General features: G+C 32.5%; 1 protein-coding gene across 1 annotated transcript; it reads right to left on the reverse strand.

Moving 5' to 3' along the window:
- Nucleotides 1-683: 683 nt before the first annotated feature.
- Nucleotides 684-5,025, reverse strand: LOC112775043 (uncharacterized). The gene is made up of 7 exons (XM_025818519.1): nt 4,573-5,025; nt 3,647-3,769; nt 2,045-2,175; nt 1,640-1,944; nt 1,123-1,342; nt 860-1,025; nt 684-797 (listed from the first exon to the last, which is right to left on the reverse strand). The coding sequence occupies exons 1-7, from the start codon at nt 5,023-5,025 to the stop codon at nt 684-686; spliced, it is 1,512 nt and encodes a 503-aa protein (XP_025674304.1).
- Nucleotides 5,026-14,345: the final 9,320 nt, after the last annotated feature.

The following is a 14,345-nucleotide window of genomic DNA, read 5'->3' on the forward strand; positions in this document are numbered from 1 at the left end:
GGATATATAATCTAAATTGTCTTCTAAATCAGACTCTTCTCCATCTAGACTGTTAGGAACTATTTCTCTAGAATATTCAGGTAATAGTGAAAATATCAACATGCATACAACAAATAAGTATACCCAGAAAAAATTAAGAACTCCCAAGTCATTAGATACTGACTTAGAAAAAAATGGACGACAATATGATAAGACAATTTGAAAACTAAACGCAAATTATCGATAATTACCATCTCCCTTGTTGGTAGTTTGGGCAAATTTCTTAGACAGAAGCTCTGTAGCGAATGTTGTGCTTGTAGAGAATGATGAAAAGCCCTCAATTTTTATTTGTCTTGTTCCACCGTCATATTATGTTCACTAATGTTTAAAAAATGTAACAATATTGGAATTGATATTGAATATTAGATATCAAGATTACCAAAACTGCAACATTAAGAGCAACAACAACTGAAACAACATTAAAGATTTAACGTAAACCAACTTTTGACGAAAAAAACCATTGAAAGAAACAGAAAATCTGCTTTTACTCATGAAAATCCACAATACAATAAAACTTAATTGTAAATAAAAAAAACACAAGTTTTTTGTAACCAAAGAAAACAACGTACAACGTTGAGTTTATTTAACTTAGTTCATGACACAAAGATCTTTTTTAAATTACGTTAAAATTTTTCATATAAGCATTATGCAACATCATCGATATTCTCTGAAGCATTTTCTTTGGGGTCTTCTATATCATCCTCCCTTGTCAACTGTAAATCTTCAATGTCACCTTCCGCTGATATGTTCAACTCTGGCTGTGGAGAAAAACCAACTTCAACTTCTTCATTCTCTTGTCATACAAATCTCGTGGTTTTACATGAACCACAACACTCCATTCCTTAGCAACTTCATCATTCACATAGTATACAAGCTGAGCTTCTGATGCCAATATGTACGGTTCATTGTCTTCTCGATTACCAGTGTGTATCGGACGAGAGAAATTAACGCTGGTAAGCCCCAAATGATCTTGTTTGATGCCTTTACTGGTAGTGGTATCAGCTCAAACACATTTGAATAATACCACTGTGAAATGACATCTATAATTCAATTCAATTATGTCCACAATTTTTTTTGTAATACGAAACACTACCAACAGCCACTCTATTATCATGCATTCTTGCATAACTTCTTGTATTAGATGATACATATACTCCACTATTTTGGGTTTTCAGCCCATCTTCCTTTGTGATAGTTCTAAATTTGTACTCGTTAACGTTGTATGCCAACGTCTTGCCTGAATCATGGAACTGCATGCAAGCAACTTCATTTCTTTTGAATGAAGCGTACTTTCCATTGGAACCTGGAACCACATAACAATCATGCTTTATATTAAAATCGAATTTCATAAAGTATGAATTCTAGCCTAAAAACAAATTCGTCATGTTAATATTCTATCAACCTCATGCTTGAACCACCAAGAAAATTCCACATACACAACATTGTCTATCTTAGATTGCGACCTTGTTTGAGCCCACAATCTTCGTTTCATTTTTTCTCTAAATATACTTTATGAGAGAAAAAAAAATTAGTCCAACTAGTCACTGAGTGAAAAGAGTTATATTCGGGTTTTAAAAATACATGTGTATACTTACTCAACAAACAACCACGGCCTCGCAGTTGACTAGAACATGACGATGTGCTTGATGTTTTTTCATGGGAGTGAGTTCGAAATGCGAAACAGTCCCTAATGCCTTTTCAATAGCTAGGAACAAAGTTTCCCCTAAATTATGTGTAACATCAACGGGTTGATCATCAACTCGCCCTGGTCGGTTGATTCTAGTCTCAATATTATCCAAATATCTAGAACAAAAAGTCAAAATTTTCTTAGATAAATAGCCTTCCGCAATTGACCCTTCTGGTTGTGCCCTATTACAAACATATTGCTTCAAACGACCTAGATACCTTTTATAAAAATACAACATAACGCTCAGTATTCAGATAATCAGTTGATTGTATTAAAGAGATTTATTAGTAAGCTAACCTTTTTATTGTATACATTCACCGATAATGTACTGGTCCACCAAGATTTACTTTATCAACGAGATGCACCGTGAGGTGAACCATGACGGTAGGGGTAGCAGTGGGATGGGTAGGGGCGCGCCCTGCCGTCCTTTTACTCAGGAACTGCCCGCCCTATCAATACCCGCGAGTAGTAAACTGCAATACCCTAACCCGCCCCTATAAAAATTAAATATCATTTTAAGTTTTACATATTCATATATAAATTAAGACAAAAACTTAAAATTCATAGATAAATTAAAATATAGACATAAAATTCATACAATGTCATTAGCTCAAATAACTTGAATTTAAAAAAAAGACAGTGTTAGATCACTACAAATTTAATAACATAATAAAAAATTACAATATTAGATATAAAATAGCCTTCAATCCTTATTCTTGATTACTTTTCACATCTTCGTCATCATTAAAAGTTTGCAAACCAAGATTTAAACCTAAAAATCAAAAGAAATAACAATTAACAAATAAATTGGTATTATGTAAAAAATTAACATAAATGAAGATTAAATAAATACTTAGCATAAATTATAACACAATACACTACTATATAGTACTATAAATTATAACTAAGCACCCCATCATAAGTTGAAACAAATAATAACACAGCACGCCACTATATAGTACTATAAATTATAAGCATTTGGTCATTCAAGCACATGAGGGATAAACGTAAAGCAGAAGGGAAAAAATAATTAGGTGCTATTATAGTATAAGAATTTAAATTATTAGAATGAATAATTGCCAAGACTCAGTTACCAATAATAATTCATAAGCACATGAATCATATAAATAGAAAAATAATAATTCATAAGCACATGATTTGTCAATAATAAGAACGACCTTTTTTTTCTATGATATATATCATTTTCGAATGAAAATATGATTGTCATTGTCATTTATACAAGACTAATGTTGTTATTGAAGTAGGTGTGACAATTATTAAAAGGAGAAACTATAATGTCATTGAAGAAGAAGAAAAAAAAGGAAAAAAGTAATGAATTTCTACTAAGAGATAAAAAGCACAAGATAACAACACAAAGGCCTTTGTCCAAACTAGATGTCTTAATGTACATCACAAACTTTGCTTGAAATAATTGATAAATGAAAATTAAATTGAAGCCAAAAGGGAAAAAGAAAAAAATAGAGTGATGAACAGTAGTAAAATAACAGAGTTGTAGGTGTGGGTGTGGGTGTGGGTAGAGACATTCCTCTCCCTCTGTGTTCTGTAGCCATTGCATATATGATTAGAAAATTTTAATGTAAAACCAGGAAATGCAGGATAAACATTATAAATCCAGCCACAGATTAAAAACAATATAAGTATGAATGTTGCAAACTCCTCCTAACATAACTCAAATAAACACAACAACCTGACCCATCAATATCAAATAGTGGAAAATTAACTCACAGTTACAAAGTTCTAATTACAAATCTAGTGTTCTAGTTCAAGGGTTTAGTTGCATATTCAAAATAGGAGAGAAAGAGAAACTTATAGATCCAGTGATTCGCAGGACGCAGAGACGGTGACAGACTCACAACGACAGCAACAGCGACCGACTCACGGCGATGGCGACGGGCTTACGGTGAACGACGACAAAGCTCTACTTTCAGATGGAGGACTACTGCGAAGCTCTTCTGTCAGACGAAAGACGGCGGCGAAGCTCTGCTCTTGGACGGAGGACGAAGGCGAAGCCCTTCTCTCAGACTGAGAATGATGGCAGTCGGCAGGTTTGGAGAAGAATAAGCTCAATTAGAGAAGAATATTAGGGTTTAATTTTGAATCTGAAGATTGAAGAGCGAAGAGTGAAACTATGAAAGTGAAACCCTAGCCCCAACTAAAAGTCATTTATATATTTTGAGTATTAAATAATTTTTATATATTTATGTTATATATTTTATTTTATATTATAATATATACTCTGGGGTGGGTTCACCCTAGCCCCGCCCCGCTAGTGCACCCGCCCGCACCTGGGGCGGGTAATAACCCACCCCGACCGGGTAGGGGCGGGTCAGGTACTCCTGCCACCCCTACATGACGGTGCAGAAGGATGGAGGAAAAATCATTTTCATCTGACACAGGGTTTTCACAACATGATTCTGAAGGTCAGCAAGCTGCATAGAATTTATGACTTTTCCACAAAGTTCTCGAAAAAATGATGACAAATCTTCAATCACATTGGACACCGGACTCGGAAGTCTATTTTTCACCAAAATCGGAAGTAATTGTTCCATCAGAACATGGCATTCGTGACTTTTCAACCTAGACAACTTACGCTGTCACAAATTAACACAACAAGCAATATTGCTAGAGTAACCATCTGGAAAGACCACATTCTATAGAGTCTTCAGAAATACATCCTTCTATGAATTTGACATCGTAAATATTGCAGAAGGATATTTACCACATTCGTCTGGCCACAATTCAGGCCTTATGCCCATGCATTGTAAATCTATACGAGCTTTAAAATTGTCTTTTGATTTTCCACTATCATTTAAGATAGTGAATACCACATTGTCACAGACATTTTTCTCTATATGCATCACATCAAGGTTATAACGCAACATCTGATCCTCCCAGTATGGGAGATCAAAGAAAACACTCTTCTTTTTCCAATGCGAGTCATCTTCATCCGCATCCTGACCATTGCGTGTTTTTTTTGCTGTTATAGTTGAAATATTTCCAAATGAAACGTGCACATTTGACTGTTGCCTCAATATATCTGTTCTGGATAACTTCTTTGGTGGATCTCTACCTTTGAATTGCCCGTCAAAGCTATTCTGGTCTAGTCTGTATTGGTGTCCCTGATTCAAAAAGCCATGATGGCCCATGAAACACCATTTTTTACCGTCTTTCAGTTGATGATGCTTAGCATCCAAGTTACACGTAGAACACGCTAATCCGCTGTGTGTATTCCAACCAGATAGGTTTTCCAATCCTGAAAAGTCGCTGATAGTCCACATTAGTGCCGCACACATCTTGAAAGCATTTCCCTCTTTGGCATCATACGTTTCAATGCCGTCCCATAATTACTTCAACTCATATACCAAAGGTTGCAAGTAAACATCTATGTTGTTACCTGAAATTTTCGGCCCAGGAATAAGTGTGGATAGAATAAAAGATGTTTGTTTTATGCAAAGCCAAGGTGAAAGATTATATGAAATAAGAATCACAGGTTAGATGGAATACTTTGTGCTCATATTCCCAAAATGATTAAATCCATCGCTCGTCAAGGCTAGGTGAACGTTGCGCGGATCCTTCAAAAAGTTAGTAAACTTTGAATTAAACTTTTTCCATGCTTCAGCGTCCGTTGGATGCCTCAGCAAACCATTGTTATTACGTGCCTCTTTATGCCATAACATGTCAGTTGATGTCGTGCTGCACATGAATAACCGTTGCAGTCGTGGTATGAGAGGAAAGTAATGAACATTCTTGGCTGCTAGAGATTTCCCATTTCTCTTTATAGGTACCTTGAGCCTAACAATAGAGCCCGTTTTAGTCTTCTGCTTTCATCTTGAACACCTACCTCGCTTGCATGTGGTCAAGTTTTCATCATCTCCTCAATACAACATGCAATCATTTGGACAAGTATCTATCTTGTTGTATTCAATTCCCAACTTTCTTATTGTCTTCTTGGCTTCATACACTATCTTTGGAAGTTCTGCTTGTTCGAATGCGTCCCACAGTAAATCAAGAATAATGGACATTGCCTTGTCACTCACACCGCACATACACTTAATATGATAAAACTACACTAAGAACAATAATTTGGAGTACTTTGAGCATCTGAGATATAACTCCTGCTCTCAATCTGCAAGTAGATCATTAAAATCCCGCACCGCGTGACTTGGACTTTCATATAGGTACGGCAACACGTCTTCGTCATCTTTGACATGTTTGATTGTTGTTGTGTCCTCACTCCCATGTTACAGTGTGAAATTGAATGCTTCGTTGACCATTTGGGGCATTTGATTCACTTGGGATATCGGATTTTTATCTACTCGTCTCAAACCAGATCTCTCTTCAACCGGCTTTTCACCATGACGTAGCCAAATAGTATATCCAGGGAAAAATGGTCGTATCAACAGATGGTCGTATGCATCCTCTCTTGTTAGCATAAGTTGAAACCCACATTTAGGAGATGGACACTTTATCACGCCATCGGAGGATGCATTCACAAATGCAAAGTCCAAAAAACTGTTCAATCCTTGTCTATATTCCACATTATTCTGTGACTTTGAAATCTAGCTTTTATCAATATCTATTATAATAGCAAAATATAACGAACTAATTAATAGTGACATAATGTTTCTATTTTTATTTTAAACAAAACTATCATTTCAAATCAACAAATATTATTTTACAATCAGCCACTTTCTAATTTAGTATAAGAGATCCAAAATAGTATCATTTGGATTTCTCAATTATTAGCTTATTATCGGAAAGTATATATTTTCTTATTCTATACCATTTTTAAATATAATTTAACATATGATAAATAACATAAAAAAAAGGTGATCCATCTCTATCATTATATATAACGTGTATTCCAATTAATTTAATAGGTAATGATTTAATTCTACTATATAACTAAAAAAATATTACAGCTTAAACAAATAACATTATAATAAAATTCTGGCCCACAAAATAAAAAGTATAGCTACTAATAGAAAAAATAATTACAACTTCCTCCAATACTCCCTGTCTTTGTGAATTTCATTTCAACTTTGGACCTTTTAATCATTTTCAAGGTATCTATTTTGATTGAAAATGATTACTAAATATGCGAGTTGATAAGAATGATTATAAAATGGTTATAATTGCATTTTTCATGTTTGTTTTATTAAATCTTTTGAGATTTTCTCCGTTTAAAATAATTAATAAAATTCAGCGACTCATCAAGCACTTCAAATTATAAATTTAATTATAATAGTTGAAAATAAATTATAAAAAATAAATTATTTTAAATTATTTAACATGTAAATTGTATAAAATAAACAAATTTAAATTAAAAAATAAGATTAAAAATATTAAATTATTATTATGTGTAACAAAATCAATATAAAAATTTACTAATATTATGTAAAGATTAGTTATCTATAAATATTATTAAATTTATTTTTTTTAAAGATAGCAATCTTTATATTGTTATTTTTCTGATAATTTTATGAAATTAATTTTTATATTGTTTTTAAATTATAAATTTGAGATAAAAATTAAAAATTTTAATATATAATACATTATTAATAAATTCAAATAAAGATAAAAATTTTATACGTTATTTATTTTTTTAAATTTACAGAATAATAAAATTTAAATTAATTTAAATATAATACTAAAATCATTACATTGTTATTATACGTAACAATCAAGATAAAAATTTATATATATTTGTAAATTTATTTATTTTTTAATCAGATTAATAATTCGAAGCAGATATAAAAATTAAAATATAAAGAAATTTTATTCTCACATTATTTTAATTGCTAAAAATTTCTTTCTTTTAAATTTATAATCAATATCTTAAATCATTTATTCTTTTAGAATTCTTTATTTTTATTTTCGTCATTTTTTTTATCATTTTCCATACACATATTAGTCATTATCATTATAATTTTTATTAAGCGAAATAAAGAGGGAGAGTATTACATGTACTCCGTAGAACAAGAAAAAACAATCACAATATGAGTAGAAGTTATGTGTAAAAAAAATAACATTGTGAAAAAAATTGAAAAATCAATTGATAATTATATTTTTGACCAAATTTTAAGATAGCAGTTATATTAATCACCATTTATTAATAGGATTAAGATGGAAAAGCGAAGATTGAAGACCAAACTCTCCTATTCCTTTTATATATTGTTATAGAAATGGTTTGAGAAAGAAAAAATTAAACAAGGAGAATATTTCAATTAATTTTTGTAATTTGCAAAAATTATTATACCATAATTAGTTGTAGTTTGTTTCTCAGATTCTCGATTAAATAAAAAGTTATACTTAACCATAAGAAACCACTTCAATGCATCAAAAAATATTTTAGACATGTAATAAAACATAAATTACCCTTTAGAGTTAGAATGATATGGTAGAATTGACCTCATTTGATACTTTTCAAGTTAGAAAAAGTGTGACCACTAGTACATAAATATAATTAAATTGTACAATATGGAAATAATAATCTTTTCAAGATTTTAAGAGGATATTATTAAAAGTTCTTAACTGTTAAACTGGTTAGAAACTGAACAGTTGAACCGAACCAAGACTTAGCCGATTCGGTTAAAAAACTTTCCCAAACGGCACTGTTTTGTTCAAAAGGTATTTGCAACATCGATATTACTCCCTGAGTCTTCCTTGCAGCTCCTTTCCTGAAACCTAAAGAAACCCTAGCCTCCAAACAGAGGCTGACACGGCAACCATAGCCTCCACTCAATCACTCATCCTCATTTAATCGTTAATCCTAAAGTCCTCCCCATTCCCGGGATTCAGCAACTCGTCCTCAACATTCATCAGCCATCCACCGCATGCAGTTGCTCCAGCCCTGGATGATTTACTCTCCTTGGGCAGAGCTCACCATCGCCGCCGATATTTTTACTGACATAGGGTGCAGTCGCCGCTCTTCTCTGCCACACACACTCTTCTGACGTAGGTATTTTTACTCTTCTGTTTTGGCTGTGGATATTCTTCAAATTATCAATCTTATGCTTGTTAGTTGGTTTTGGTTAATGACAATGGCAACTAATTACAGCGACGACAATGCCAGAGGAAAAATAAAGTGTGAAATTATGCAAAGGATAGGAAAGAACTGGAAGGATACAATACACAACTTATATCATAAGTTTTACAAAGAAACAAGGACTCTTGAGGAAAATCTTAAGCATCACCCGTCAGGAATAGAAGAAAATCACTGGAAATGGTTCCTTGAATATCACCACAAGGAAGAGACAAAGGTAAGCTTTGGTATTTTTTATTATTTCCACAAAAACATACATGTGTATACATATTATACTCCTTACATTTATATTCAACATTCCTTTCTCATTTATACTTGTTCTGTTATTTGTTCATAGAAAAAGTGTAAATAAAACGCTTTAAATCGGAGCAAGTAACTTTACACACATACTGGAGGCTCCAAAACATTGGCAAGAAAAAAAGACGAAGTGGTAATAAGTAATTATTTGCATTGAGATTTTCATTAATCTTCCTGAATATGGTGTTGTTATTTACATAATTGTGTCGAAATCAATGATATAGGAGAAAGACCAAGGAAGTTCCGTTGGTAGAGGAGAGTTGTTTATCATCACTCATAAGAAAAAAATGGCTCGTATATCCATCCCGATACGCGTGTTGTTAGTGTAAGTACTATCTGAAAATTTTAAACTTAGCTTATTGTATATATCGTGCTAATTTTAAGTCATGTCTTTCTAATTTCTTGTATATTTGCGGGAAGCAATTGCAAACTTTGAGAGCAGGATGAATCCTCTAAGCATATTTCACAAAATGATTCGCTAGCACAAGTACTTGGAAAGAAGCCCTAGGACGAGTTTGTGCCTTAGGTGTTGGACCATGTCCTACCCAAGTATTTGGTAACGATGCTGGACAACCTCGGGTTCTAGTGAGCCAAATGAAGAGTATGAGAGGAGGATCGCAGAATTAACGACTAAGATAGAAGAAGAGCAGGCGAAGTGACAGTCGATAGAGAAGGTTTTGGGATATATAATCTAACAGCAATGAGGCAATTTGCCAGCTGACATTGCTACAGAGCTGGATTATTTGGGCAGTACACCAACCTCGTCGTGCGCAAGGCCATCTTCATCTGGCAACCATGACCCGCAACAAAAATAATGACTTTCAATTAATGTTATTAGATACTATTGAATTTAAGTTGGTTTAGTGCTTTATGTTTATTTTCTTCAAATTATTGAATTTTACTTCATATTGAATGAAGCACTTATGACAATATCATTATATGTGTTATGTTTGCATATATATAATTTGGTTTGTTATGTTATTTAGTTGTTTTATTTGGTTGCAAGTTCTTTAAATTAATCGATAACTAATAAATTTAAGTTGAATAAACAGACTATTTTAAAAGAGGCACAATAATAAAAAAAACTAAAATTTTAAAGGGAATCATGAATTTGGCAGCGGTTTCTAACAGCCGCAAAATAGGCATATTGTTCATTTTCCTGGCATTTAGCGTTCAACCGTCGCAAAATGACCATTGTTTTGAATTCCCTGCCATTTAGGCGGCGGTTTGTTACCGCCGCAAATTTGATATATCTTTTTCGAGCCCCATACGGCAGCGAGTAAAAATCACCGCAAAATCATTTTTATTATGCGACGGTTATTCCAGCGGTTAGTTTAAACCGCACCTAACCGTTTACCCGCTTTGTTTAGGATGTTAATCATTCACAATTCTTTTTTTCTGTAACACTCAACGTTTTGTCTCCGTCTTCTTCTCACAATAGTGAAGGCTTAGTGTGGTGGTGTGGTTTGTGGGTTTGGCAATTTTGTGGGACTAGGAACGTGGCCATTGAGTTCGCTAAGTCTGTGTGAAGAAGAGAATGCACCATTGTTGTTGTCATCGAAGTTAGTATATAGTACAGTTATTTTTTATTTTTTATTTTTCTTTTGGTGTCATAGATGATTCAAGGGTGTAGTTGGTTTTCTTTTGGCATGTGGTTGGGGTGTTTTTATCATTGTTGAAGATTTAGGGTTTCAGATATTCTTCTGTTAAGGTGGGAGTTTTTAAAATGCTCTATTATTTTATTAATAGAACTAGGGCAAAATTTTTTTGCACTAAATATGATATGCAAAATGTTGATTTTCAGTTTTAGTCATGGTCATTGAATTAAGTTGTACAATCTTTATTTCTGATGCAGATGAAAAATCTATTTGATATCATGTTCTTGACCACCTAAAGACAAGATGACATCTACAGCCATACCAGTCTGGCAACTTCCCAGGTCTGGTTCACGCTGATATTTTCGTCCAATTTTTGGAAGATGAGCGGCTCGAACTCCCTGCTACGTGATTACCCCCATCATTCGGTACACCTCTGCAAAAGTTTAGTTGCGACCAGTACTATAGTTGGAAGAAGAGTAAGAAAAATAGCAAGCAAATGGAGGTAACATAGTAGAAGAACTAGATACAAAAAGAAGATGGGGTTTCTAGCATTTATGAATAAAAACAGGGGCTATTATGGAACAACATCATCATATTTTCACGTCACTTAGCCGTTATTAATGACATAATGACAGTGACAATGATTGTGCCAGCTCATCATCTTAGCTGCTGAGTCATGCTAGAAATGGACTCGATGAGGGGCTTTTATGGAATCCAGAGTTCAATCTTGAGATTCAAAATGGTGCACTTGAAAATTTGGAGGTACAATTGGTGCACTAGCTAAATATGGAAAAAAAATACTATTTTAAAGATTTAGTCATAAATCGTCAGACATATATACAACAAAATTTCATAAACTCTAAACTCTTAATAAATCATTTAGCATCTCATATAATAAACTTTTTGATCTATTATATTCATTTAATTTTCTCTAGATAATTCAAGCATAATAATATTATTTTTAATTAAATTTTTACACTGTTTTTAATTTTATAATTAGGTCTTTTTCATATAAAAAATATTAAAATTAATAAAATATTTAATAAAAAAATATGCGGTAAAAAATCTAATTAAATTCTTAGTATTGATTTGAATTGACTTTTTTTAAGTGAAAAAGTACTTTTATTAAAAAAATAAATTATTTACTTTTTCTAAAAGTTAACAATACCTTGGTTTTAAAAAATTTATCTAAATGTAAAATAACTTTTATCTGTTAAAAAATATCATTTTTTTTAAAAAAAATAAATAAATACTTTTTTCAAAAGTTAATCTAAATTGGCCTTTAATTATGAATATTTTTAATTTATAAAAGAATATTCTGTTAACTCTAATTTTTTTATACTAATAAAAATTTAATTATAAAATTAAAAATAATATAGAGACTTAATTATAGAAATATATAAAAATTTAATTAAAAAATTTAATAAAATTATAAAAACTAAAAAAATAATTAAAATGATATATATATATATATATATATATATATATATATATATATAAAGATAAAGTATATTTTATTTCGACAAACGACAGAACTAGATAACTAGATCAAGGGCAATAACATCCAAGGTTAATTACAACTCTTCCAACCAAGCAAAAACGAAGCAGATGAAGATGAAGATGAAGGCGTGGTTTGGTAAAACTTTTTGAAAAGGTGCTTGTACTTTTTAAAAGTTCAAGTTTCTCATTTTGCGTTTGATAAATATAAAAGACCACGTGCTTGTACTTGCAGCTTTTAAAAGATTTGAGTACTTTTGAAAGCATCTAAGATAGAGCTTTTTAAAATTGGCTTGTACTTTTCAAAATTTAAAAGTCTAATATAACCTCATATGTTAACTAATTTTTAAATTTAATGCTTACATTTATGTCTATCATACTATTTTAAAATTTTAAAAGCTATTTTGCCAAATATAATTGATGTTTCTTGTGTTTATTGAAAGCTATTTTTAATTTGATTTACCAAACATAAATGCTACAACTTTTAAAAAGCCGTCTTTTAAAAATTAATTTTTATAAGCTACTTTTGAAAAGTAAAAGTTTTACCAAACTAAGCCGAAGTAGGACAATTAAGGCAATATTGGAGCAAGTAGTGTAACGACTTTTTTTTATATTTTTTATTGGGACCTAGAAAATTCAAATAGCTTTTAATTCTCTGAAGTAAGGGTAATTAACAAGACAAAGGATTTGATAGTTCTTATTTAATTGATTGGAAGTACAATAAAATTGATTGAATTTCGCACGATAATATAATTTTTTTTTTAAATTCAATCGATTAAACATGTAACAAAATCGGTTGAATTTTGCTCCGCAATATGAATTTTTTCAAAATTTAATCGATTGAAAGTATTACGTAATTGATTGAGCTTACATTAATTCTTCTTTATTATTACACCTTTATTATTGTCGTATGAAATTCAATCGATTGTGTTGTACTTTTAATCGATTGAATTACCAACCAATACGATTTTCCTAGTTAGAGATCAAGAGCTAAAAAAGCTCATTGATTCACATTGCCAAAATATTTATGAAAATTATGATTAATAAAAGATCTATTTCGTTGTTTTTTTTATAATTGTTAATAAACATGATAGATGAACAATAAAATAATAATTTATAAAATAGAGAGTAGATTTTATAGTTAAATAATATATGAAGGTTTAATTTGTAATTAAAATTAAAATTAAATAAGGACTATTTGATAATTATTAAAAAACTTAAAAAATGTATTTTGTTATCGGGACAATTTAATAGTCCAAACGTTCTTCCCTCTCCTCTCATCCTCAACTTTCTTCATCCCTCTCCTTTGACTTACCTTCCCCCACCCTTCGCCACCTCTCCCTCTTCACGTTCTCTATCCCTCCCCTCTTCAAGGCTCACCTTCCACGTCTCAGTGATCTCCTTTGCTATTGGCGTCACCATCAGCTTCAACTTTCCTATCACAAGGTCCACTGCCACCAGTATCAGCGACTCCAGCAGCAGCATGCACGCCTAACCTAGGTCCCCCTACGTACCTTCTCCCCTCCTCTCTTGTCCATAGAAAACACTTATGGTATCGTCGGATCCACACACTATAACAGCATCATGACATCTCTGACCTCAACTTCTCTAGCTCCTTCTTCTTAGGAATTTTGGAGGGCAACGGCGAGCGTAGCGGTTTGGTTGTTGTCAAGAGGGCGATTTTGGAGGCTTCTTTAGATAGAAGACTCCCGATGGTCAAGAAATTTTAGGGACTGAGCGGTGTGGTTGTCAAAGGTGTGAATCTTGAGATTGAGTGCTTCTGATTTGCTAAGTAGATATTTCTCGAGAGAGAAGAAGTGGTCGGAGAGCTCCTTACAGAGGAGTGTTCATCTGGTCATGAGTGAGGTTTGACGTTGGAACTTGTCGAAGCTTGGCGGAGGAGCAATTTTGCTCAACTCACCAAGATCGGGGATGGATCCCATGGCCGTGGATACCCTAATTGGAGTGGCTAAAACTGAAAGATGAAGAAAAAGAGAAGACGAGCGACGATAGCGAAAAGAAGTGTCAGAGAAAGAAAGAGAAATAGGGGAAGGTAGTTCGAAGGAGAGGGATGGAGAGAGTTAATAATGGGAGGAGAAGGGAGAGGGATACGACGGAGAAGGAGGGGAAGGAGAGGAGGGTCGGGGATGGGGTAAGGTGT

Source organism: Arachis hypogaea, chromosome 3, assembly GCF_003086295.3.
Source record: "Arachis hypogaea cultivar Tifrunner chromosome 3, arahy.Tifrunner.gnm2.J5K5, whole genome shotgun sequence".
Lineage (NCBI taxonomy): Eukaryota > Viridiplantae > Streptophyta > Magnoliopsida > Fabales > Fabaceae > Arachis > Arachis hypogaea.

Coding starts and splice junctions, on each gene's coding strand:
- LOC112775043 (XM_025818519.1), bottom strand. CDS start 5,025: ATGTGGACTATCAGCGACTTTTCAGGATTGGAAAACCTATCTGGTTGG. Junction 1,343..1,639: donor CTGCGAGGCCGTGGTTGTTT/GTTGAGTAAGTA, acceptor ATGTGGTTCCAG/GTTCCAATGGAAAGTACGCT. Junction 798..859: donor AATGGAGTGTTGTGGTTCAT/GTAAAACCACGA, acceptor TTTTCTCCACAG/CCAGAGTTGAACATATCAGC.